Below are 27,995 nucleotides of genomic sequence, written 5' to 3' on the forward strand. Positions count from 1 at the left end.
GAGGAGGTAGGAGAGGAGGTAGGAGAGGGGAGGAGAGGAGGTAGGAGGGGGAGGAGAGGTAGTAGGATAGGGGAGGAGAGGAGGGGAGGAGAGGAGGGTAGGAGGGGGAGGAGAGGGGAGGAGGTAGGAGAGGCGAGGAGGGGGAAGGAGAGGAGGTAGGAGGAGAGGAGGTAGCTGGAGAGGAGGTAGGAAGTAAGAGAGGGAGGGAGGAGAGAGGTAGGAGGGAGAGGAGGTATTAGGAGTAGGTAGGAGGTATGAGGAGAGGAGGTAGGAGGAGAGGAGGTAGGAGGAGAGGAGGCAGGATGCTAAAGGGTGCTGAAAGGGGGGGGGGGCTGCTGACGGACATGATAGGCTACATTACTTGATGGACCATTTCAAATTGTCTAGCTAATAACAGTTCACGTCAATGTGGCTAGTTATGAAGCTAACATTCAGGGGATAAACTAGATGTCTCTTTCCAAATAGTGTTTGATTTGCTTGTCATCTATAGTGGTGATGACAATAGTCTGACTGACAACTTTACCAGGACGAGGACTTGCTGATGTCAAGCTCTTTCTTTCCAAAAGCCTAATCTCTGATGAAGCAAGCTAACTGACATGTTTTTAGTTCTTAGCCAGCTACATGCCAAATGGATAGGCTCCCCTCACGTATCTGATAGGCTACCCTCACGTATCTGATAGGCTACCCTCACGTATCTGATAGGCTACCCTCACGTATCTGATAGGCTCCCCTCACGTATCTGATAGGCTACCCTCACGTATCTGATAGGCTACCCTCACGTATCTGATAGGCTACCCTCACGTATCTGATAGGCTCCCCTCACGTATCTGATAGGCTACCCTCACGTATTTGATAGGCTACCCTCACGTATCTGATAGGCTACCCTCACGTATCTGATAGGCTACCCTCACGTATCTGATAGGCTACCCTCACGTATCTGATAGGCTACCCTCACGTATCTGATAGGCTCCCCTCACGTATCTGATAGGCTACCCTCACGTATCTGATAGGCTACCCTCACGTATCTGATAGGCTACCCTCACGTATCTGATAGGCTACCCTCACGTATCTGATAGGCTACCCTCACGTATCTGATAGGCTCCCCTCACGTATCTGATAGGCTCCCCTCACGTATCTGATAGGCTACCCTCACGTATCTGATAGGCTCCCCTCACGTATCTGATAGGCTACCCTCACGTATCTGATAGGCTACCCTCACGTATCTGATAGGCTCCCCTCACGTATCTGATAGGCTCCCCTCACGTATCTGATAGGCTACCCTCACGTATCTGATAGGCTACCCTCACGTATCTGATAGGCTCCCCTCACGTATCTGATAGGCTCCCCTCACGTATCTGATAGGCTCCCCTCACGTATCTGATAGGCTCCCCTCACGTATCTGATAGGCTCCCCTCACGTATCTGACAGGCTCCCCTCACGTATCTGACAGGCTCCCCTCACGTATCTGATAGGCTCCCCTCACGTATCTGATAGGCTACCCTCACGTATCTGATAGGCTCCCCTCACGTATCTGATAGGCTCCCCTCACGTATCTGATAGGCTCCCCTCACGTATCTGATAGGCTACCCTCACGTATCTGATAGGCTACCCTCACGTATCTGATAGGCTCCCCTCACGTATCTGATAGGCTACCCTCACGTATCTGATAGGCTACCCTCACGTATCTGATAGGCTACCCTCACGTATCTGATAGGCTACCCTCACGTATCTGATAGGCTACCCTCACGTATCTGATAGGCTACCCTCACGTATCTGATAGGCTACCCTCACGTATCTGATAGGCTACCCTCACGTATCTGATAGGCTCCCCTCACGTATCTGATAGGCTCCCCTCACGTATCTGATAGGCTCCCCTCACGTATCTGATAGGCTACCCTCACGTATCTGATAGGCTCCCCTCACGTATCTGATAGGCTACCCTCACGTATCTGATAGGCTACCCTCACGTATCTGATAGGCTACCCTCACGTATCTGATAGGCTACCCTCACGTATCTGATAGGCTACCCTCACGTATCTGATAGGCTCCCCTCACGTATCTGATAGGCTACCCTCACGTATCTGATAGGCTCCCCTCACGTATCTGATAGGCTCCCCTCACGTATCTGATAGGCTACCCTCACGTATCTGATAGGCTACCCTCACGTATCTGATAGGCTCCCCTCACGTATCTGATAGGCTACCCTCACGTATCTGATAGGCTACCCTCACGTATCTGATAGGCTCCCCTCACGTATCTGATAGGCTCCCCTCACGTATCTGATAGGCTCCCCTCACGTATCTGATAGGCTCCCCTCACGTATCTGATAGGCTACCCTCACGTCTCTGATAGGCTCCCCTCACGTATCTGATAGGCTCCCCTCACGTATCTGATAGGCTACCCTCACGTATCTGATAGGCTACCCTCACGTATCTGATAGGCTACCCTCACGTATCTGATAGGCTCCCCTCACGTATCTGATAGGCTACCCTCACGTATCTGATAGGCTCCCCTCACGTATCTGATAGGCTCCCCTCACGTATCTGATAGGCTCCCCTCACGTATCTGATAGGCTCCCCTCACGTATCTGATAGGCTACCCTCACGTATCTGATAGGCTCCCCTCACGTATCTGATAGGCTACCCTCACGTATCTGATAGGCTACCCTCACGTATCTGATAGGCTACCCTCACGTATCTGATAGGCTACCCTCACGTATCTGATAGGCTACCCTCACGTATCTGATAGGCTCCCCTCACGTATCTGATAGGCTCCCCTCACGTATCTGATAGGCTACCCTCACGTATCTGATAGGCTCCCCTCACGTATCTGATAGGCTCCCCTCACGTATCTGATAGGCTCCCCTCACGTATCTGATAGGCTCCCCTCACGTATCTGATAGGCTACCCTCACGTATCTGATAGGCTACCCTCACGTATCTGATAGGCTACCCTCACGTATCTGATAGGCTACCCTCACGTATCTGATAGGCTACCCTCACGTATCTGATAGGCTACCCTCACGTATCTGATAGGCTCCCCTCACGTATCTGATAGGCTACCCTCACGTATCTGATAGGCTACCCTCACGTATCTGATAGGCTACCCTCACGTATCTGATAGGCTCCCCTCACGTATCTGATAGGCTCCCCTCACGTATCTGATAGGCTACCCTCACGTATCTGATAGGCTACCCTCACGTATCTGATAGGCTCCCCTCACGTATCTGATAGGCTCCCCTCACGTATCTGATAGGCTCCCCTCACGTATCTGATAGGCTCCCCTCACGTATCTGATAGGCTCCCCTCACGTATCTGACAGGCTCCCCTCACGTATCTGACAGGCTCCCCTCACGTATCTGATAGGCTCCCCTCACGTATCTGATAGGCTACCCTCACGTATCTGATAGGCTCCCCTCACGTATCTGATAGGCTCCCCTCACGTATCTGATAGGCTCCCCTCACGTATCTGATAGGCTACCCTCACGTATCTGATAGGCTACCCTCACGTATCTGATAGGCTCCCCTCACGTATCTGATAGGCTACCCTCACGTATCTGATAGGCTACCCTCACGTATCTGATAGGCTACCCTCACGTATCTGATAGGCTACCCTCACGTATCTGATAGGCTACCCTCACGTATCTGATAGGCTACCCTCACGTATCTGATAGGCTACCCTCACGTATCTGATAGGCTACCCTCACGTATCTGATAGGCTCCCCTCACGTATCTGATAGGCTCCCCTCACGTATCTGATAGGCTACCCTCACGTATCTGATAGGCTACCCTCACGGCTACCCTCACGTATCTGATAGGCTCCCCTCACGTATCTGATAGGCTACCCTCCCTCACGTATCTGATAGGCTACCCTCACGTATCTGATAGGCTACCCTCACGTATCTGATAGGCTACCCTCACGTATCTGATAGGCTACCCTCACGTATCTGATAGGCTCCCCTCACGTATCTGATAGGCTACCCTCACGTATCTGATAGGCTCCCCTCACGTATCTGATAGGCTACCCTCACGTATCTGATAGGCTACCCTCACGTATCTGATAGGCTACCCTCACGTATCTGATAGGCTCCCCTCACGTATCTGATAGGCTACCCTCACGTATCTGATAGGCTACCCTCACGTATCTGATAGGCTCCCCTCACGTATCTGATAGGCTCCCCTCACGTATCTGATAGGCTCCCCTCACGTATCTGACTCCCCTCACGTATCTGATAGGCTACCCTCACGTCTCTGATAGGCTCCCCTCACGTATCTGATAGGCTACCCTCACGTATCTGATAGGCTACCCTCACGTATCTGATAGGCTACCCTCACGTATCTGATAGGCTACCCTCACGTATCTGATAGGCTACCCTCACGTATCTGATAGGCTACCCTCACGTATCTGATAGGCTACCCTCACGTATCTGAAATGACATGATCAATTGATGTTTACTGAACATGAAAAGCATGCAGTTACTTGCCGTACAACTCTAATAGAGCTAAATGTGGAATAAATCGGAGATGTGTAGTTCTGACTGCTCTTCAAGAGGAGATGATATTAAAAACCAAATAGTTATAAAATGTATTTAACAATCTCTTAAACAGCACATAGTTGTCAAGGGTTTTAGCGGAGCTGGGGTCTCCTTACCCCCCAGCAGCCAAATCCAACGCTCTGCACCGTTATAGATAATGGCATATTCCCTCCCTCCCTCCCTCATTCTCTCTCCTCCCTCCCTCCCTCATTCTCTCTCCTCCCTCCCTCCCTCCCTCATTCTCTCTCCTCCCTCCCTCCCTCATTCTCTCTCCTCCCTCCCTCCCTCATTCTCTCTCCTCCCTCCCTCCCTCATTCTCTCTCCTCCCTCCTCATTCTCTCTCCTCCCTCCCTCCCTCCCTCATTCTCTCTCCTCCCTCCCTCATTCTCTCTCCTCCCTCCCTCCCTCCTCATTCTCTCTCCTCCCTCCCTCCCTCATTCTCTCTCCTCCCTCCCTCATTCTCTCTCCTCCCTCCCTCCCTCCTCATTCTCTCTCCTCCCTCCCTCCCTCCCTCATTCTCTCTCCTCCCTCCCTCCCTCATTCTCTCTCCTCCCTCCCTCCCTCATTCTCTCTCCTCCCTCCCTCCCTCATTCTCTCTCCTCCCTGCCTCCCTCATTCTCTCTCCTCCCTCCCTCCCTCCCTCATTCTCTCCCCTCCCTCCCTCCCTCATTCTCTCTCCTCCCTCCCTCCCTCATTCTCTCTCCTCCCTCCCTCCCTCCCTCATTCTCTCTCCTCCCTCCCTCCCTCCCTCATTCTCTCTCCTCCCTCCCTCCCTCCCTCCCTCATTCTCTCTCCTCCCTCCCTCCCTCATTCTCTCTCCTCCCTCCCTCCCTCATTCTCTCTCCTCCCTCCCTCCCTCATTCTCTCTCCTCCTCCCTCCCTCCCTCATTCTCTCTCCTCCCTCCCTCGCTCATTCTCCATCACTCCCTCCCTCATTCTCTCTCCTCCCTCCCACATTCTCTCTCATCCCTCCCTCATTCTCTCTCATCCCTCCCTCATTCTCTCTCATCCCTCCCTCATTCTCTCTCATCCCTCCCTCATTCTCTCTCCTCCCTCCCTCACTCATTCTCTCTCCTCCCTCCCTCACTCATTCTCTCTCCTCATCCCTCATTCTCTCTTCACCCTCCCTCATTCTCACTCCTCCCTCCCTCCCTCATTCTCTCTCCTCCATCACTCCCTCCCTCATTCTCTCTCCTCCCTCCCTCATTCTCTCTCATCCCTCCCTCATTCTCTCTCATCCCTCCCTCATTCTCTCTCATCCCTCCCTCATTCTCTCTCCACCCTCCCTCATTCTCTCTTTTCCCTCCCTCATTCCCCCTCCTCCCTCCCTCATTCTCTCTTCTCCTCCCTCATTCTCTCTCCTCCCTCCCCCATTCTCTCTCCTCCCTCCCCCATTCTCTCTTCTCCTCCCTCATTCTCTCTCCTCCCTCCCCCATTCTCTCTCCTCCCTCCCTCATTCTCTCTCCTCCCTCCCTCATTCTCTCTCCTCCATCCCCTCTCTCCTCCCTCCCTCCCTCTCTCATTCTCTCTCCTCCCTCCTCATTCTCTCTCCTCCATCCCCCTCTCTCCTCCCTCCCTCTCTCATTCTCTCTCCTCCCTCAATCTATCTCCCTCATTCTCTCTCCTCCCTCCCTCATTCTCTCTCCTCCATCCCTCCCTCTCTTTCTCTCTCCTCCATCCCCCCCTCCCTCTCTCCTCCCTCCCTCATTCTCTCTCCTCCATCCATCTCTCCCTCATTCTCTCTCCTCCCTCCCTACCTCCCTCTCCCCTCCCTCCCTCATTCTCTCTCCTCCCTCATTCTCTCTCCTCCCTCCCTCCATTCTCTCTCCTCCCTCCCCCTCTCTCTCCTCCCCCCTCTCTCTCCTCCCATCCTTTACTCATCTCTCTCAGCTCCAGTAGTGTTATTCCTCTTGACAACCTCCACCGCAGCAGGAAGGCTGCCATGTATACGTGTGTACGTCTGCTGTCCAAACAATCACATCTCATTCTGCCTGCTGTTCAACCAATAACATCACATTCGGCCTGCTGTTCAACTAATAGCATTTCATTCGGCCTGCTGTTCAACCAATAACATCTCATTTGGCCCGCTGTCCAACCAATCACATCTCATTCGGCCTGCTGTCCAACCGATAACATCTAATCCGGCCTGCTGTCCAACAATCACATCTCATTCGGCCTGCTGTCCAACCAATAACATCTAATTCGACCTGCTGTCCAACAATCACATCTCATTCGGCCTGCTGTACAACCAATAACATCTAATTCGGCCTGCTGTCCAACAATCACATCTAATTCGGCCTGCTGTCCAACAATCACATCCCATTCGGCCTGCTGTTCAACCAATCACATCTCATTCGGCCTGCTGTCCAACAATCACATCTCATTCTGAAACAGGGACAACATGTCTCATTTGAAAAAGCTCAGCAGCAGTTTGTAGCTGTAGGTTGCCAATGTGAAGGGCTGGAGAGATGAGGGGACAAGCAATCAATGGCTGACATGTTGAGAGGCAGGCCAAGGCAATCAGGGTTGGGGGAGAAGAGGAGAGACACACACACACACACACACACACACACACACACACAGAAAGCTTTCAGAAATCCAATGCACGCGGAGTAAACCGTAACAGTCAATGATGACCACACATGTCTTGATTTACCCCACTTTGACATCATCAAATACAGTACAGCACTAACACACCTGATTCAACAAATCACCAAAACCTTGATTACTGAATCAGGGTTGTCAGTCGGTGCTGGTCTGGAACAAAAGCCTGCACCCCCTGCAGCTAGCTCTCTAGGACCAGGTGTTATGACCACTGGGCTAAACCCCATTTCAATTCAATATCTGCCCTGCCTGTTTATGTTCATTTCCATGGTGATCAACCCTTTTATTAAGCATTTACACAGTTTACTGGCCCAACAAGGAAGGAGGATCAATAATTCTGTTCGATCCTATTACAGCGTTAGTATTCAATCCTATTACAGCATTAGTATTCCATCCTATTACAGCATTAGTATTCAATCCTATTACAGCATTAGTATTAGCGGTCATATAGCCTCTCTGTCCCGGACTCCACAGCTGTGTTTGAATGCCAATAGCCTAAACAAACACATACTAGCTCATCTCAATGTCTATAGGATTAATTGTGGGAAAGTAAGATTTATTTAGCAACACTACAGTATCTGTGGCATAAACATTATGTACAGTAACAAACAGCAGGATAACATAACATGAATGGCACATGACACACAGCATTCATCTCCATATCCCTTTGGATGGGTTTGACTAGGCTACTGTCATCACATCAAACCTGTTTTGACACAATCCTCTCCTGTAGCCTATATCACGCTGCGATATGAGCATCAATTTACAAACGCAGTAAGATTTTGCTTACAATAAAACTATTATTCAATGGCTTAGTCTGTTCTTTATTACATTTATATTTGACATTGCCAAAATCTTGCGAAGGACTAAAAAGCACGACCGTCCATTCGCCAATCAGTCGATACCCATATAGACATGCCTGTATGATACAGGCTGGGTACATCTTCTCTGCTGCACCGCAGCAACATCGGTCGGATGTCAGAGGTGTGCCGCAACTAGATGTGCTGGACGAAACACACAAACCGAGAGCTCTGAGTTGGGGAAAACCCCAAAACACAACTCCGAAAACCCAAAACATTTACGTAAAATATTTCAACCTTAATAAGGTCGCTTGTTTTTTTCCCCCCTTGCCACCTGCTTCGAAACCTACAAGCCGAGGGGAAAATTGGGACGAGTATTTGTCAGGAAGGCAAAATATGGAGCACATACGGCGCTTGCGTATTCCGGGTCGGTGCCGCCATTCATCAGCTCACAGACCGTAGCGCACTACTGAGCAAGAACACCGACCGAGCCCCGGTCCCCGTGGAGGCAGCTGCGGCAGCAACAATTATCCCAGGGACACTCGTCGTAATGAATGCTCACTTGTTACAGAAGCCAAGCTGCGTGTCTGCAAACAGGATGAATCAGCCCAGAGTAGACCAGAGCCCCGCCATATCAATAGGACTGATATGAGGAGGTTTAGGAGGGGCTGCCCTGGGGGAAAAAAAACAACTCGTTTTTGCCATCAAGTTACGAGATGTAGCATATCCCATGGCACCTGAAGCAAAGCCAACGTGTTCTAGCCGAACTGTCATGCAGACACTTATAATCTGTATTGATAAACAGAGAATAGAATCACAACGAATGCACTTGGTGCGCAACTCAAAGCATCATCTCCGCAATAACTTCACTATGTTTAATCTCCTGAAAATTAGAAAATAATCTCGTCCGTAAATCAATTGTTATATTTTATTCTATGTACTATTTTCTGTTGTTGTAAAATGATCGAATCCGATCAATGCGTTCTGAACACCTGCCAATGATCGGGCCCAGAACAGATTCTAGAATATATTCTATCCCCCCGCATAGAACGTTTCATGTTATTTATTGTAATGTTTTCCTTCCGATACATTCTAACTAACTATGTTTATATTTCTTATCTGGAACAGCTTAATCTCCTGCTGGCCATGACAAACTCAGCAGCAAGATCACGGACTAGGTTGTCCTGGCCCCTCAAGTGGCATTCGATTAGAGTCTATCTCTGCTACTGTTCGTTCAACAAAACACTCGTATAGAAAAGTGTCTCCTTGTTCATAACACCATAATATAGCATGAACGCGCAGCGGTGCGTTCAAAAGCAATCAACGCAATTCATCTCACCTCAGGTGTTTCGATATCGGTGTTTCTACTAGAGTGCGGTGAGTCTTCCATGCAATTCCACCGTCTGTCGTTTCGTTCCCCACCTCTCCCTCTCGCTCTACCCGGCTGCGCTAGTCAGCTGTCGGTTGGTCTGTGTGTGCTGTGCGCGCGCTGCCTCAGCCCTTCCTTCCTAGCCACTGGGCGTGACATCAGAGGGGGATTACAAACAATGCCTGCAAAAAGCATCTTTAAATGGGGGGGAATTGTATCCAGCACTGGCCGGCTGCTCCAGCTGTCTTGAACGGGTTCTATTGTCTTCAACTCGACTTCACACATAAAATCCCTAGTCTGTTTAATCTATCCATGCTATTCTGGATGCCAGTTCAATTTGACCCCATTCTTCTTATAGAAGAAGCTCTCTAAATCCATGTAATTTCTGTACTGAATTATGGGGAAACAATGGGATTCCATTTATCATTGGTATAAAGTACTTATGTAAAAGTACTTTAAAGTACTACTTACAGTTGAAGTCAGAAGTTTACATAGATTCTACATGTATTAAACTCAGGTCTATCTCTGCTACTGTTCGTTCTACAAAACACTCGTATAGAAAAGTGTCTCCTTGTTCATAACACCATAATATAGCATGAACGCGCAGCGGTGCATTCATCTCACCTCAGGCACGTGATCAGATTCGATCATTTCAGAACAATTGATCTACGGATGAGATTATTTTCTGAGTTTAATACATTTAAACTCCGTTTTTCACAATTCCTGACATTTAATCCATGTAAAATTCCCTGTCTTAGGTCAGTTAGGATCACCACTTTTTCCTCCAAACATAATGATGGTCATTATGGCCAAACAGTTCTTTTTTTGTTTCATCAGACCAAGTGACCAGACTAAGTGAAATAATCTGTCTGTAAACAATTGTTGGAAAAATGACTTGTGTCATGCACAAAGTAGATGTCCTAACCGACTTGCCAAAACTATAGTTTGTTAACAAGACATTTGTGGTGTGGTTGAAAAACAAGTTTTAATGACTCCAACTTAAGTGTATGTAAACTTCTGACTTCAACTGTAAGTTGTTTTTGGGGGTATCTGTACTGTACTTTACTAATTTAGATTTTTGACAACTATAATTTTTACTTAACTACATTCCTAAAGAAAATAATGCTCCATATATTTTCCCTTACACACAAAAATAGTTGTTTTGAATGCTTAACAGGACAGGAACTTATCAAGAGAACATCCCTGGTCATCCCTACTGCCTCTGACCTGGCAGACTCACTAAACAGAGAACATCCCTGGTCATCCCTACTGCCTCTGATCTGGCAGACTCACTAAACAGAGAACATCCCTGGTCATCCCTACTGCCTCTGATCTGGCAGACTCACTAAACAGAGAACATCCCTGGTCATCCCTACTGCCTCTGATCTGGCAGACTCACTAAACAGAGAACATCCCTGGTCATCCCTACTGCCTCTGACCTGGCAGACTCACTAAACAGAGAACATCCCTGGTCACCCCTACTGCCTCTGATCTGGTGGACTCACTAAACAGAGAACATCCCTGGTCATCCCTACTGCCTCTGACCTGGCGGACTCACTAAACAGAGAACATCCCTGGTCATCCCTACTGCCTCTGATCTGGCAGACTCACTAAACAGAGAACATCCCTGGTCATCCCTACTGCCTCTGATCTGGCAGACTCACTAAACAGAGAACATCCCTGGTCATTCCTACTGCCTCTGACCTGGCGGACTCACTAAACAGAGAACATCCCTGGTCATCCCTACTGCCTCTGATCTGGAGGACTCACTAAACAGAGAACATCCCTGGTCATCCCTACTGTCTCTGATCTGACAGACTCACTAAACAGAGAACATCCCTGGTCATCCCTACTGCCTCTGACCTGGCAGACTCACAAAACAGAGAACATCCCTGGTCATCCCTACTGCCTCTGATCTGGCAGACTCACTAAACAGAGAACATCCCTGGTCATCCCTACTGCCTCTGATCTGGCAGACTCACTAAACAGAGAACATCCCTGGTCATCCCTACTGCCTCTGATCTGGCAGACTCACTAAACAGAGAACATCCATGGTCATCCCTACTGCCTCTGATCTGGCAGACTCACTAAACAGAGAACATCCATGGTCATCCCTACTGCCTCTGATCTGGCAGACTCACTAAACAGAGAACATCCCTGGTCATCCCTACTGCCTCTGACCTGGCAGACTCACTAAACAGAGAACATCCCTGGTCATCCCTACTGCCTCTGACCTGGCAGACTCACTAAACAGAGAACATCCCTGGTCATCCCTACTGCCTCTGACCTGGCAGACTCACTAAACAGAGAACATCCCTGGTCATCCCTACTGCCTCTGACCTGGCAGACTCACTAAACAGAGAACATCCCTGGTCATCCCTACTGCCTCTGACCTGGCAGACTCACTAAACAGAGAACATCCCTGGTCATCCCTACTGCCTCTGACCTGGCAGACTCACTAAACAGAGAACATCCCTGGTCACCCCTACTGCCTCTGATCTGGTGGACTCACTAAACAGAGAACATCCCTGGTCATCCCTACTGCCTCTGACCTGGCGGACTCACTAAACAGAGAACATCCCTGGTCATCCCTACTGCCTCTGATCTGGCAGACTCACTAAACAGAGAACATCCCTGGTCATCCCTACTGCCTCTGATCTGGCAGACTCACTAAACAGAGAACATCCCTGGTCATTCCTACTGCCTCTGACCTGGCGGACTCACTAAACAGAGAACATCCCTGGTCATCCCTACTGCCTCTGATCTGGAGGACTCACTAAACAGAGAACATCCCTGGTCATCCCTACTGTCTCTGATCTGACAGACTCACTAAACAGAGAACATCCCTGGTCATCCCTACTGCCTCTGACCTGGCAGACTCACAAAACAGAGAACATCCCTGGTCATCCCTACTGCCTCTGATCTGGCAGACTCACTAAACAGAGAACATCCCTGGTCATCCCTACTGCCTCTGATCTGGCAGACTCACTAAACAGAGAACATCCCTGGTCATCCCTACTGCCTCTGATCTGGCAGACTCACTAAACAGAGAACATCCATGGTCATCCCTACTGCCTCTGATCTGGCAGACTCACTAAACAGAGAACATCCATGGTCATCCCTACTGCCTCTGATCTGGCAGACTCACTAAACAGAGAACATCCCTGGTCATCCCTACTGCCTCTGACCTGGCAGACTCACTAAACAGAGAACATCCCTGGTCATCCCTACTGCCTCTGACCTGGCAGACTCACTAAACAGAGAACATCCCTGGTCATCCCTACTGCCTCTGACCTGGCAGACTCACTAAACAGAGAACATCCCTGGTCATCCCTACTGCCTCTGACCTGGCAGACTCACTAAACAGAGAACATCCCTGGTCATCCCTACTGCCTCTGACCTGGCAGACTCACTAAACAGAGAACATCCCTGGTCATCCCTACTGCCTCTGACCTGGCAGACTCACTAAACAGAGAACATCCCTGGTCAGCCACTGTGTTCTTGGGGACCTTAAATGCTGCAAATATTTTGGTACCCTTCCCCAGATCTGTGCCTTCGACACAATCCTGTCTCCGAGCTCTACGGACAATTCCTTCGACCTCTTGGCTTGGTTTTTGCTCTGACATACACTGTCAACTGTGGGATCTTTATATAGACGGGTTTGTTCCTTTCCAAATCATGTCCAATCAATTGAATTTACCACAGGTGGACTCCAATCAAGTTGTAGAAACATCTCAAGGATGATCAATGGAAACAGGATGCACCTGAGCTCAATTTCAAGTCTCATCGCAAAGGGTCTGAATACTTATGTAAATAAGGTATGTTTAAAAAAAACAAAAAAACATTTGCAAACATTTATAAAAACCTCTTTTCACTTTGTCACTAAAGGGTATTGTGTGGACAAATGGAAGGGGTGTGAATACTTTCCGAATGCACTGAATGTCCGATTACCTGTTTATTCCCCATTTTCCCACCTCTCAGAGTTCCTGTAGCTGGTCAGTACCTGTTCTTATTGATGACGTTATGTAATTAGATATGGTATTCTCTGTTATTCTACGGTAGTGACATAGTTCTATATTCCAAATGAGCTTTATTATGCTTGGTTAGCAGATGACAAAAACTAGTTATGTGGAGACAGGACACAGAATTCTATTGCTCCATAAATAAATACAACATTAATCAAAGATGGGAGGGGTGTGTACTATGATAAATTTACAATATAAATTAGAAAAAAAGTAATATTAAACTCCCAACAAAATAACAGAACTTACATAACATTTTAAAAAGCTCATTGAACCTTTGTAAAAATAAGTGTTTCTGCATAGATGTATAATTGTTATCATATTCTAACGTTTGTGTACTAATGTCTGCAAATAAATATGCGATAACAACAAACCCCCGTGGTAGTTAGAGTAAGGATATGCTTGTATTCATTCATTCACATGGTGACGATGACAGATCTGGACAGATCAGATGAAACTAAAAAAAGATATTTGTTTTTTTAGATTTGATCGTTTCAGACATACGTTTCCTCATTCGGGACACAGTGATGTAAAAATGAGCAGTAGAATCTCTTACATAATGCTTAGGTTGTACAGTCGTGGCCAAAAGTTTTGAGAATGATACAAATATTAATTTCCACAAAGTTTGCTGCTTCAGTGACTTTAGATATTTTAGTCAGATGTTACTATGGAATACTGAAGTATAATTACAAGCATTTAATAAGTGTCAAAGGCTTTTATTGACAATTACATGAAGTTGATGCAAAGAGTCAATATCTGTATGGATCTCAATCAGAGGCAGGTGTTGTTAGTTGTCTCTGATTGAGAATCATACTTAGGTAGCCTGGGTTTCATTTTTGAGTTGTGGGTGTTTGTTTCCGTGTGAGTGTTTGTCGCCACACGGTACTGTTTCGGTTTTGTAGATTTCACGTTAACGTTTATTGTTTTTGTTCAAGTGTTAATTTGTCTTTATTAAATACATTATGGACACTTACCACGCTGCACCTTGGTCCTTCTCGCTACTCCTCCTCAGAAGAGGAGGAAGAATGGTGTTACACTGAGGCAGAAGACTGTGAAAATTAATATTTGTGTCATTCTCAAAATTTTTGGCCACGACTGTACATTGTCTTCTTCATTCTTCAAAACAAAAGGTAACAGAGAACATCATTGTAGTAGGAGTTAAATGGAAGCTCTTGTGTGTAAAAAGGTTGAACTAAAAACAAGAAGAGTGCTTTCGCCATATAATGAGAACACCTAGCAACCGAAAGGTTGTGTTGGAATCTCATCACGGACAACTTTAGAAACGTTTCCACAACTTACTACTTTGCCACTACTTCCCCTTCCCTTAACCCTTCAACCTAACTCCTAAAACGTAACCCCTAACCCCTAGCCTAGCTAATGTTAGCCAACTAGATACAATTCAAAACATATAATATGCTTTGCAAATTCGTAACATACAATACAAATTGTAATTCGTAATATATCATACAAAATGGGTGATGGACAACCACAAATGAATACATACTATACTAAATGGAGTGTCTCGGATTTACGTACAAATAGGAAATGCTTTAAGACCAGGTTGATGTCAAGCGTGTCTAGCTGTGCATCTTGGGAGAGTTTAACAGTTGCAAGGTGATTGTTATGTAGTGCTAATAACTCTGAAGAGCCTGCCCTTTTCTGATCCTATGAGGTGCTACTAACTCTGAAGAGCCTGTCTCTTCCTGATCCTATGAGGTGCTACTCTCTGAAGAGCCTGTCTCTTCCTGATCCTATGAGGTGCTACTCTCTGAAGAGCCTGCCCCTTCCTGATCCTATGAGGTGCTACTCTCTGAAGAGCCTGCCCCTTCCTGATCCTATGAGGTGCTACTCTCTGAAGAGCCTGTCTCTAGCACTAATCCTTACTTACACTCAAAACAACAGTTTGGTTTTGATCATGTTGAGCTGTCACATTTTGTTATCCGGTAGCCGTGAAGAGAACACTGTACTTCCATACCAACTGCCAAGCTCACGCCAGCTCTCTCTGTACCCTGTCTTTGTGTCTGCTTGTGTTGACATTACCTGCCTCGGCCCCATACCGGTGCCTGTTTGGTCAGGAAGACAGTTCTGATCACATCACAGATTCACACAACAGTATTGTCATTTCTTTAACTAGGCAAGTCCGTTAAGAACAAATTCTTATTTAAAATGACGGCCTACCCCGGCCAAACCCAGACGACGCTGGGCTAATTGCGCGCCACCATATGGGACTCCCAATTACGTCCGGATGTGTTGCAGCCTGGATTCGAACCAGGGCTGTAGTAACGCCTCTGGCACTGAGATGCAGTACCTTAGAATGCTGCACCACCCAGGAGCACTAACAGTAGCCTGGGCCCATGTCCATAAAGCTTCTCAGTGTGGGAGTGCTGATCTAGGATCAAGTCCCTCCTGTCCATTCAATCTTATTCATTACGATCTAAAAGGCTGAAAACTGATCCTAGAGCAGAACTCCTACTCTGAGATTCTTTGTGAATACTGGCCCCGTTGTTTTAAGTAGCACCTCCACAAGAGGGCTCAGACACATACAGGAACACAGGGCTGTCTCTCTCTCCTACAAATGGTCTTCCAACCCACACTATAACCCCTCCCTACCCTGGCTGCCCTCTGGCTGAGTCCACTGCTTATGTGTATTTGAGTATCTGTTACTTCAAATACTTTATCAGTATTTTCAAATACACAGTCCGAAACATGTACTTTTATTTGAGTATTCCAATGATTATTTGTAAAAACCAAATAGTCTGCCAAATTGTTTAACAGACTCAAAAATACTGCCATGCATTTAACCCAGGTATTTTAAAATAGTATTTGAAAATACTGTCAAATACTTTCCAAGTGTATTTCCAAATACGTTAAAAATATTCAACTAATTGTCTTTGCAAATAAAATATATTTGCATAATTACTTCAGAATGTACAGTACCAGTCAGAAGTTGACACCCCTTCTCATTCCAGGGTTTTTCTTTATTTTGACTATTTTCTACATTGTAGAATAATAGTGAAGACAATCCAAACTATGAAATAACACATATGAAATCATGTAGTACCAATATGAATTAAACCATTCATCACAACGTGTGACAGTAGTCCCTATTCCTGTGACATTCGACCCCATTCCTGTGACATTAGACCCTATTCCTGTGACATTAGTCCCTATTCTTGTGACATTGGTCCCTATTCCTGTGACATTAGACCCTATTCCTGTGACATTAGTCCCTATTCCTGTGACATTAGTCCCCTATTCCTGTGCCATTAGTCCCTATTCCTGTGCCATTAGTCCCTATTCCTGTGCCATTAGTCCCTATTCCTGTTTGTGGAAGAGGCACATCCCTGTGAGGAGAAACAGTTGGTCTCTCCGCTGACTCACCAGACACCTCAGAGGTCATGGACACGGTCTCTGTGACCTGGTCTGGTGTCGTTCTGCTTAGCTGTAGATGGCGCCTGTTCCTTCTAAACGGCCCCCCTTGGGCAGTTTCCACCCGGTATGAACGCGGGGTGGAGCTGGGGCCTTGAACAACAGCTGGTGTCGTCCAGTGTTTTTGTCCATCACGTTTTTAAAAGTTTTTTTAAACCTTTATTTAACTAGGCAAGTCAGTTAAGAACAAATTCTTATTTTCAATGACGGCCTGGGAACAGTGGGTTAACTGACTTGTTCAGGGGCAGAACGACAGATTTGTACCTTGTCAGCTCGGGGATTTGAACTTGCAACCTTCTGGTTACTAGTCCAACGCTCTAACCACTAGGTTTCATGAGCACCGTGTCCCCAGGGCACAGTGATGGAAGATGTCTGACTCCATCCCTGCGGTTGTAGCAAAACGTCCGTTTTGCAGGAGCGTCTACCGGTTTGACCTCCTCCTGGTCAGGCCAATTCGGTTTCAGACTCTCTTCCAAGGAAGGGAGGGTTGTCCTTTCTCCCCATCAGTAGTTCGGCCGGGCTGAACCCTGTGGATGTTAAGGGAGTGGCTCTGTACGTCAGCAGGGCGAGCAGGGGGTCTCTGTCTGCTTGATTATCCACTTGGCTCTCTGTATAGCCCTCTCCCCATGTCCATTACTTTGTGGGAAGTGGGGATTGCTTGTCACATGTATGAACTCATACTCCTGAGTTATTTTAGCGCTGTACTTGCCCACTGGGGGAGGGGATCATGATCGCTAATCAAGATCTCAGGGACTCCGTACCTAGCAAAGGCTGCTTTGAGCTTGGCTATGACCTGGCTACTAGTCCTGGTTGGAAGGTGGAGGATTTCAAGGAATCTAGAATAGTCGTCTGACACTAGGTAGCTTTGCTTTTCGTAACTCACACAGATCTATTGCTATTTTCTGACATGATCTGGAGGAAAGCTCCCTAGACATTAATGGCTCTTTTCTCTGTGTGCTCCTAGTTTCACAGCAAAATGCACACATTTGCACCTGTGAGATTTAAGGCCACCACACTGACTGGTTAGCTCTCTCCCTGCACTTAACCAGCCCTTGGTGTCCATCATGAATCCTATGTAGGAATGACTATATGGTTTCCCTTGATCATTAGTCCATGTGTCTCTGGTAGTTCCCCTCTCACCTGATGAAAGTCTCATCGATTCAGGGGTTCTCGAAGTACTCAGGCCACCCATTTCTGAAGAACCACAGAGCTGACTACAGCTGTGGGTCGGATTCTGTGTTCAATCTGATGTCCTCCATTCTCCGTGTGGGGGAGTAGGTAGATTACTTACAACTGATGTGACATACGCAGTCACGTCACTGTGGGATTCTGCTGTACCCTCGTGGTTTCTCAGTGGACCCCTGGACAGAGCATCAGCTACGGCACGTGTCTTTCCTGTTGCGTACTCTGCGATTCCTCTAACACATCAACCTCATCTAGAGTCTTTGACACCTGATAAGAAAATAGTCCACGTCCTTGCTAATGAGGGGCACAAGAGGTTTGTGGTCGTGACCAGCCTGAAGCTGTCTAGTACATAGACGTACATCTCAAAGCGTTCACAAGCCCATAAGCTTGCTAAAATACTTTTTCAATCTGAGCGTACCTTGTCTCTGCATCACTCAGATGCCTGCGGGTCAGGCCTGACACCGTTTGAATCAATGATGTGCCCCAGGAAGCGAAGCTGGCTTTGTTTGAGCTTACACTTGTAGAGCTTGATCCCACTTCTGACACCATGTAATGACCTTGGTTGTATCTAAGATATAAAATACTTTTATCCGTAGGTTCTTTTCATGTGACTGAATGCTAAGTAGCCATGATCCCCACTTCCCTCATGATCTAGCGCAAGTAACAATATGAATTAAGACCAATTCATCACAATGTCCGTTCATTCTATTGGTTAGGTTGCCAGTGACGATCCCCCTCGCGCAGTCTTTTTGTTCTGTATCTATGACGCGACCCAGTCATTCGTTCTAAATGTGCCGTTGCCATGCTGCCTGGCAATGTTCTTATCCTTTGCTTGCTAGCTAGCCAACTACAGCTATACAGTCACATCAAACCGTACAGCTGGAATAACAAAGTAGCGACGTTTCATTTTCGTTTGACTTGTTTTCAATTTACATTTCTTTGTATAATCCATAAAAATGATGGCTGAGAAAAGATGTCCGTCTCGTCCAGACACGTTCATTCTCAATAGGACAGTGGAGATAGACATTAATGTATCTACAAACCAAATGTTAGGCTAGAAGCAGGGGGAGATGATGTCTAGATGCCTTTTTACACTTGGAGATCAAGTTAATGAATTGTCTGGCTGAGCTGAGGGATTTTTCAGATGGAACAGGGGAAAAAAAGCCTATTTTTTGCATTACAGGCTTAGCCGTGCTAAACAGGTTTTTTAGTATGGCTTACACAATGCTTGTTTTGACCAACCCGTTGTAGAATCAGATTTTATGACTTTGTGGCTGCACCAGTTAGTGACCACTATACAGAACTGACTCCAGAACATTCATGGTGATACCTGATACTACTGCACTGTATAATAACCACTTTGACAGATGAGCTGGTGTGACTTAGGGGCAGATCACCAATCAGATCATAAGCGGGAGGTTTAAGAGATGTTAAAGTAGGTTAACCATTTCCTTTAAGAAGAGAGACACAGGTGGTGAACATTCCCATTTAAAGATAACCAGTTTATAATAGCAATAAGGCACCTCGGGGGTTTGAGGTATATGGCACTTGGCGTCGTGCATAAGACCAGCCCTTAGCCGTGGTATATTGGCCATATACCACACACCCCCGTGCCTTATTGCTTAAATAATCCCTTAACCTTATGTGCTGAACTGCGTGTTACATACGCCTCTAGGAAGAGGGAACGCAACACCTCAACTCCCCGTGGAGTGAAAGAGTTACGGGACTGTAGGTGTGAGTAAGAATGACAAAAACGCAGAGAATTACCGTTTACAAGGAATGTATTCCGTCACACGGTGATTTTGGGGCTGGACGGAACCAAAGCAAAGAAAGTAAGTATCAAAGCCCCCTCTCCTACCTTACCTGCCTACCCACTACTTACATAACTAGCACCACGTGGTGCACTAACCAAAATACAGGGGATGGTCCGCCTGTAACGGCTTTCTTCCTGGGAAGGAGAGACGGACCAAAACGCAGCGTGGTTAGGGTTAAACATCTTTAATCAAGACGAATACCGAGAAAACACTACAAATATACAAAACAATAAATGTAAAAAAAACGAAACAGTCCTGTGTGGTGAAACAAACGCAGACACGGAAATAATCACCCACAAAACCCAACACAAAACAGGCTACCTAAATATGGTTCCCAATCAGAGACAATGACTAACACCTGCCTCTGATTGAGAACCATATCAGGCCAAACACAGAAACAGACAAACTAAACACACAACATAGAATGCCCACTCAGATCACGTCCTGACCAACACTAAAACAAGGAAAACACACAAGACCTATGGTCAGAACGTGACACCGCCCAGGTCTTACCTAGTGTGCATAGACAGTAAATACTACGGGTATACGTATGCCCGCAGGCCTCTTGCCTAAGCACTCCCAAGGTGCCTTCCCCTTCGCCCTGGGAATAAAAACAGAACAACAAGAAACAATTTCAAGAATCAAAACCACTGCATCCTATTGGCACACACACATACCTCAGAAGCAGCGGCTACACAATACTTAACAAAACTCTGAGCAACAACTAACACAGAATTTACCCATCAGCTCTATTCTCTGCAACAACCAAGACAGGACGTCAAATAAGGTCTGAGCAACAACCCACACATGACATACCAATCAGCTCCCCAGCAACAATCAACACAGGACACACTCATCTCCCTTCAGAGCAACAGAACACTGGCTTATATTGCTTCAGAAGGAGTCTGTAATTGAAGACAGCTGCGTCCTCTGACGAGAGGACGGGGTCAGCTCCAATTTGCCATGGAGTCGACCAATCAGCTGCTTGGGGGATTCCAGGAAGCCATTTTCCTGAAACACACATATACAAAACCACAACACAGGAACTGGGGAACGTAACACACCCACTACAAAAAATGCAAACATACAGTTTGCAATAACAAAACCCAACATATCCCCAGTTACTAAACCTTGACCACTTCAAATAGTGAATCTGTACATTGTATCCTTGTACAATTAGAGCCCAACGCATAAGGCGGCGGTTCTGATTGTACATTTGCTTCAAGAACACCAAAGGATGATGGTCTGTGAAGACCAGTATAGGCAAGGCACTGGAGCCCACATACTTCAAAGAACTCTAAGGCAAGCAATAAAGCCAGCTTCTCTTGTTCAATGGTGGAGTACCTTGACCGACACGAGTTGAACTTAAGGGAGAAGAAACTGACAGGCAGATCCACTCCATCTTCCTGCAAAAGAACCGCACCCACCCCCACTATACTTGCGTCTACCTCCAGCTTAAAAGTTTTGTCAAAGTTGGGGCCGGCAAGCACTGGGGCACTGCAAAGTAGCGCTTTGGTGGACTCAAAAGCATAGTTACAGTCCTTGGACCACTTAAATGGTACCTTGGGACTAAGCAGAGATGAAAGGGGAGCTACTACCGTCGAGAAATTCTTACAGAACGTACGATAGTACCCTACCATCCCTAGGAATCTGCGCAACTGGCGGCGAGTCGTGGGAGCAGAAAAAGCAACAATTCCTCCACTTTGCCAGTTACTGACCTCTCGAGCTTTGGACATCTCGGCTTTCGTTGCACCTGATAACTTCGTACAACACACTGTGATGCCCTTTGGAATGTGCACCTGCTACTTTTCAGCGCCCAGTTAACATTGTGTTTGCGGATGTGCCCAATTGTACTGCTTACCTTGACGATGTGGTGATTCATTCGTCTACTTGGTCTGATCATCTCTCCACTTTGAAAAGTGTGTTTCAGCGGTTGGAGAATGCTTCTTTAACCCTCAATTTGGCCAAGTGTGAGTTTGGGAAGGCTACAGTGACTTACTTAGGGAAACAAGTGGGACGAGGTCAAGTGCGCCCAGTAACTGGCAAAGTGGAAGCAATTGTTGCTTTTCCTGCTCCCACGACTCACCGCCAGTTGCGCAGATTCCTGGGGATGGTAGGGTACTATCAAATGTCTTATATTAAGTAAAGCAGACGGCATCAATTTCTTGATTTAAAAATGTATGGATAGCAAGGGGCACAACTCATTACTTACAAAAGATGCATGTGTGTTAAATGAGCCAGAACATAGGCAGAAGGGATGACCACATGTTCTCTTGATAATTGCGTAAATTATGGGTTGTCAAGGAAACTTTTACGGAGTTAAAAAGTACAATAATTTCTTTAGAAATGCAGTGAGGTAAAAGTTGTCAAAAATGTAAATAGTAAAGTACATAAACTAATTTTCAGCAAACTTAACATGTAAATGTTTGTATGACCATAAAATTCAACAACAGACATAAACTGAACAACTTCCACAGACATGTGACCAACAGAAATTGAATAATGTGTCCCTGAACAAAGGGGGGGTAAAAATTAAAAGTAAGTCAGTATCGGGTGTGGCCACCAGCTGCATTAAGTAATGCAGTGCATCGCCTAATGGACTGTACCCGATTTGCCAGTTCTTGCTATGAAATGTTACCCCACTCCTGGATATTTCTGCGGGGAATGGCCCAAGCCCTCACCCTACAATCCAACAGGTCCCAGACGTGCTCAATGGGATTGAGATCCGGCCTCTTCGCTGGCCATGGCAGAACACTGACATTCCTGTCTTGCAGGAAATCACCCACAGAACGAGCAGTATGGCTGGTGGCATTGTCATGCTGGAGGGTCATGTCAGAATGAACCTGCAGGAAGGGTACCACATGAGGGAGGAGGATATCTTCCCTGTAACGCACAGCATTGAGATTGCCTGCAATGACAACAAGCTCAGTCCGATGATGCGGTGACACACCGCCCCAGACCATGACGGACCCTCCACCTCCAAATCGATCCCGCTCCAGAGTACAGGCCTCGGTGTAACGCCTCGGTGTAACGCTCATTCCTTTGACGATAAACGCAAATCCGACCATCACCCCTGGTGAGACAAAACCGCGACTCGTCAGTGAAGAGCACTTTTTATCAGTCCTGTCTGGTCCAGCGACGGTGGGTTTGTACCCATGGGCGACGTTGTTGCCGGTGATGTCTGGTGAGGACCTGCCTTACAACAGGCCTACAAGCCCTCAGTCCAGTTGTTACACATGGTCTGCCACTGCGAGGACGATCAGCTGTCCGTTCTGTCTGCCTGTAGCGCTGTCTTAGGCGCCACACAGTACGGACATTGCAATTTATTGCCCTGGCCACATCTGCAGTCCTCATGCCTCCTTGCAGCATGCCTAAGGCACGTTCACGCAGTTGAGCAGGGACCCTGGGCATCTTTCTTTTTGGTGTTTTTCAGAGTCAGTAGAAAGGCCTCTTCAGTGTCCTAACTTTTCATAACTGTGACTTTAATTGCCTATATCTTAGGTATGATAATTTTCTTGTCCCTAAGAAGCTTAATCAATTGGGACGATGTTCGAGCCGGAGCACAGCCTGGGGAGCACACTATCCTAGTCTACCGGTCATTCCATAATCTGATTATAAAAAATAAAAAAATTATATATATATATATTTCAGTGTAAATTCATTGGGTATAGGCTATTCACTGCATTATTAGGCCTTATTTTCAGCTGATGAATTATGGGTTGCATACGCTTCTACAACTTAGGCTAGCAACACCTGTCTTCACGTTTCTCTTTGCGCAATTACGCACCTGGCCTCTGCTGCCTCTCAGCTCCAGCTATTCCTCTAAGCTTGTGGAGTCCCAGGAAAAGCTACAATACAATAGCTTGTGTACAATTAATTTGAGCATTTTATTTACTACTACTAGCCTATCAAGGAGAGATTCCAGAGACAGCGAGAGCGTGCGATCAAGATACACAAAAGTCCTGTCCTCGGAACCAGAAGTATGTGGACATCTGCTCGTGGAACATCTCATTCCAAAATCATGGGCATTAATATGGAGTGGTCCCCCCCCCCCCCCCCCCATTTGCGTCTATAACAGCATCCACTCTTCTGGGAAGGCTTTCCACTAGATGTCACCACAGCAATGATCCAACTTGCTTCCATTCAGCTACAAGAGCATTAGTGAGGTCGGGCGTTCCAATTCATCCCAAAGGTGTTTGATGGGGTTGAGGTCAGGGCTCTGTGCAGGCCGGTCAAGTTCTTCTACACAGATCGAAAACCATTTCTGTATGGACCTCGCCTTGTGCACATTGTCATGCTGAAAAACAAACTTTTGCCACAAAGTTGGAAGCTCAGAATCATCTAGAATGTCATTGTATGCTGTTGCATTTAAGATTACCCTGCACTGGAACTAGCCTAGCCTGAACCATGAAAAACAGCTCCAGACCATTATTCCTCCACCAAACTTTACAGTTGGAACTATGCATTGGGCCTGGCATCCGCCAAACCCGTATTAGTGTGTAGCCCAAACTGCGTGGACGCTGCAGATTTTCAGGGATTGTCTCCTGGTCTGTAAAAAAACGCTGTAGCTTGGCCACCTTCCACCGCAGAAGTCCGACATTGGCGATTTTGACAGGGATGTAAAAAAATAAATGGCATAATATGCCTCAAGTGGAGAAATGCATTAGTTTTATGCCCAGCTCACGAGACCCCTTGATAAGTCCGCCAGTGCAAACAGGCTGGTCATAAATTCTATTATGCTTTGCTATGTTAAACAAATCAATGGCATGCAGCTAGCTAGCAGAGGTTCAATGACGACAAGAGACAAGAACTTCAATAAATAATGATTTTAATAAATATTTTATAAATAGGCAACAACCAGCTGATTGTCGAGTCAATAAGATATTTATGGGATAGCTAGACTAACGTTACTTCTCCTTATGGGATAGCTAGACTAACGTTACTTCTCCTTATGGGATAGCTAGGCTAACGTTACTTCTCCTTATGGGATAGCTAGGCTAACGTTACTTCTCCTTATGGGATAGCTAGACTAACGTTACTTCTCCTTATGGGATAGCTAGGCTAACGTTACTTCTCCTTATGGGATAGCTAGGCTAACGTTACTTCTCCTTATGGGATAGCTAGGCTAACGTTACTTCTCCTTATGGGATAGCTAGGCTAACGTTACTTCTCCTTATGGGATAGCTAGGCTAACGTTACTTCTCCTTTGTTAGCCAACAAAAGCTAACACAGTCACATCAAGCAGCTGAAATGATAAACTAGGTGCACTTTCATTGGTTTCAACTTTGTTTATATTGGCATATCTTTGGATATATTAATTTTAAATAGTCATGATAAATTAATTTGCCCTGGATCGGAGAAGCTGTCAGTCTCGTCACGTTCATATATGCGTGACACGGTGGAGATCACAAAAAAACTGCAACATGTTGCACAAGTCAGATAGTCATACAGCGAGACTTAGCTATTACCCCGCTGTACCCAAACCAATGCTAGGCTAGTAGCATGGGGAAATATTGTCTAGACGCTTTTTTCGAAGGTTGATTGACTGGCTGGGCTGACCATGTAATAGAAACCATTATGATCTAAGGGCCAAACTGATCCTATATAAAGGACTCGGAATATAACACTTTGTGAATACAATCCCAGGTATCATTGACTCTGTACCCTGTATATAGCCTCGTTATTGTTATTTTGTGTTACTTGTATTATTTTTTACTTTAGTTTATTTGGTAAATATTTTCTTAACTCTTTCTTGAACTGCACTGTTGGTTAAGGGCTTGTAAGTAAGCATTTCACAGTAAGGTCTAAACCTGTTGTATTCGGCGCATGTGACTGATAAAGTTTGATTTGATCACTAAGAGTAAGTACCACTAACAGGGTGAAACAGAACAGACAGAAACAAAGCAGCAACCACTCCTGGAAAGTCAATAGGATGCCTCCCAAACGACACCCTATTCTCTATATAGTGCACTACTTTTAACCAGAGCCCTATGGGTAGTAGTGCGCGAAGAAGGGAATAGGGTGCCATTTGGGACACAAAACAATGAAGCTCAAACCTATAAGGGCAATTCCACAGCAGCAGGAGTGTGAAATGTTTTTTTTTGGTATCTCAGATTGGTCTCACATAGGAACTCCACTGGGAGGAAGTATGTTTATTAACATTTGTATCAAACCATTTTTTTTTTTGAAAATCAGGATGAAATTTAATTGAATAAGGCCCTTTTTAGACTTATACATGCCTCCTGTAAGAACCTATGATCTGTGAACCGTACACGATACAGACATCTTGGTGTCGTTATAGTCCTTCGTGTTCTGAAATACACATTTTCACATTCATTTATTCAACATAAAAAATATTAATCTCAACTACCCTTATTGATTTTTTAACAATATACTCTTCAAACATCACATTTCCAGAGTTGGATCTCTGGTACTTTTCATAATATGACCCATTTTACACAGAAATTGACATTGGTCATGAACCAATCACAGCCCTTCTTTAGGATTGCACATTCAGCAAGTCACCAGCAGAGGGCGTTCCCTTTGAATCCATTTCCCATTCAATGTGCTGGTGGTGATAATAACATTGCTAAATTTGAAGGTATGATCAGAGAGCCCACTCTGGAAATGTGATGTACTAGTAGAGTATATTGTTCCAAACACATTAACTAAAAAAATAAAAAATAATTAAAAGGGGATAGTTTATGTTGAATAAATGAATGTGAAAATTGTATTTCAGAATCTAGTCATACTCCATATTTTAGAGCACACTATAAGGTTTATTAGGATGACACCAAGATGGCTAACTTGTACAGTTCACGGATCATAGGGTCTTAGAGTTTGGTTGGTTCATGATTGTGCTCTGTCTTAAGGTTTTATAGTTGTACGGTTGTCCGTAGCGACACATCAGTAATGGCTTGACTAGTTTTTCCTTCTTTGTTTTTGTATGTTGACAATTCATTATTTGCTGCACTGCTCATCTCAAAGTAAGTCAGCAGAACTGACTAGAAAACGACAAGATTAGTGATGGATAACCATGGCAGCTTCACATAGGCCATTCTTCTACAGTTAGTGGGAGAACAAAAGGAATGACACGATGAATGAAACCGAGACATGGATCTCATAAGTGAAACAACTAAAAGGACTGACAGAATGGTTGTTCTAGTCCCTAACATTGAGAGAGACCTGAACTACAAACAGGCCAAGGTGACACACTGTACTATTCCAGAGAAAAGCCCTTCTCAGATATCCATTCCCAGACAAAGCTCTGCGGATGAATCAGAGTCCAGGCATTTTTGGGAGGGGCCACAAATTACTTGACCTATCAGAGACCCCAGCCCCCTTCACGAGTATTGAAGAATAGGATGAATTGACCAGCCACTAGACGCTGATCTAGGGATAGTTCTTAGTAGTTCTCGCCCTAATGGTTAAGGTTAGGGGTTGTGTAAGGGTGAGAGGATGCTAGATCTGTGCAGGTGGGCAACTTCTAACCGCTGCCCATCTCCGGTGGAACAGGAAGTATATCCTCTCACTGACCAATGACAGAGTTAGTCTATATCTCACTGACCAATAACAGAGTCCAACCACTTCCTGTATGCAAGGGCGAAGCGTCCCTGCTCAGGGGAGCGGCAGCTGTCCAGGACACTGGCTACGAAGCTGTGCTCTGAGGGAAGAGCAGGGGGGCAGGGGCCAGGGGGACCCCTCTTCAGGCGCTTGGTGTCACGGGGGTCCGGGACCCCAACCCCGTCCACTTCCATGGCATCCTGACCCTCCTGAGCCTGTCCATTCCTGCGCTGCACCCTGTCTAGACCCACACCTCCAGGGCAGGCCGTGTGAGGGTGGCTGCTCAGCCCAGCATCGGTGTGGTTCGGTTGGGGAGACTCGCTGCCGAAGCCCTGGCCGTAGTGGTGGTCCCTCCTCCAGTGGTGCCAGAGGTAGAAGACGTGTCGCCTTGAGAAGATAGTTGTTATGAAATACTGCATGAGCATTAGACTGGAATCATGTCAATGTGAACCAGTACGCTACACTGCAAAGCCTCGAGGGTGCTTTATTATTTATTTATCTGTACGGAATGAGAAGCTTAAAAAATAAATAAGCACTGTTTTTAAAGGGGGAAAATATACAAAACTATGTAGGCTAAAAAAACAATATCCTTATTAATAAAGTATTTGAGGAAGAGCACAACTGTTGTGATGTAAAAAAACAACTAATCTACTTTTCGACAATCATCTTTAAAACC

At 46.2% G+C, this 27,995-nt stretch overlaps 2 protein-coding genes across 3 annotated transcripts in view; both read right to left on the bottom strand.

The window, feature by feature from the left end:
• Window positions 1–9,392, bottom strand: part of LOC139390108 (amyloid-beta A4 precursor protein-binding family A member 1-like) — a 125,981-nt gene extending 116,589 nt beyond the window's left edge. Inside the window, exon 1 of the mRNA XM_071137265.1 lies at window positions 9,277–9,392. The gene's annotated coding sequence lies outside the window, so the exon portion shown is untranslated. The remainder of the gene's footprint in view (window positions 1–9,276) is intronic.
• A 15,175-nt stretch (window positions 9,393–24,567) lies between these two features.
• The window catches only part of LOC139389844 (protein prenyltransferase alpha subunit repeat-containing protein 1-like), a 30,023-nt gene continuing 26,595 nt past the window's right edge, over window positions 24,568–27,995 (bottom strand). The window contains exons 7-8 of one of the 2 annotated variants that reach the window (XR_011629435.1): window positions 25,794–27,706; window positions 25,465–25,707 (exon numbers count right to left, since the gene is read on the bottom strand). Coding sequence is in view for 1 of the 2 variants with exons in the window: in XM_071136820.1 (XP_070992921.1) it covers window positions 27,316–27,706 (391 nt within the window). In the remaining variant the exon portion in view is untranslated. Of the gene's footprint in view, window positions 27,707–27,995 lie in introns of both variants that reach the window. The other variant, XM_071136820.1, reaches the window with a different exon arrangement.

Source organism: Oncorhynchus clarkii, chromosome 30 (genome assembly GCF_045791955.1).
Source record: "Oncorhynchus clarkii lewisi isolate Uvic-CL-2024 chromosome 30, UVic_Ocla_1.0, whole genome shotgun sequence".
Lineage (NCBI taxonomy): Eukaryota > Metazoa > Chordata > Actinopteri > Salmoniformes > Salmonidae > Oncorhynchus > Oncorhynchus clarkii.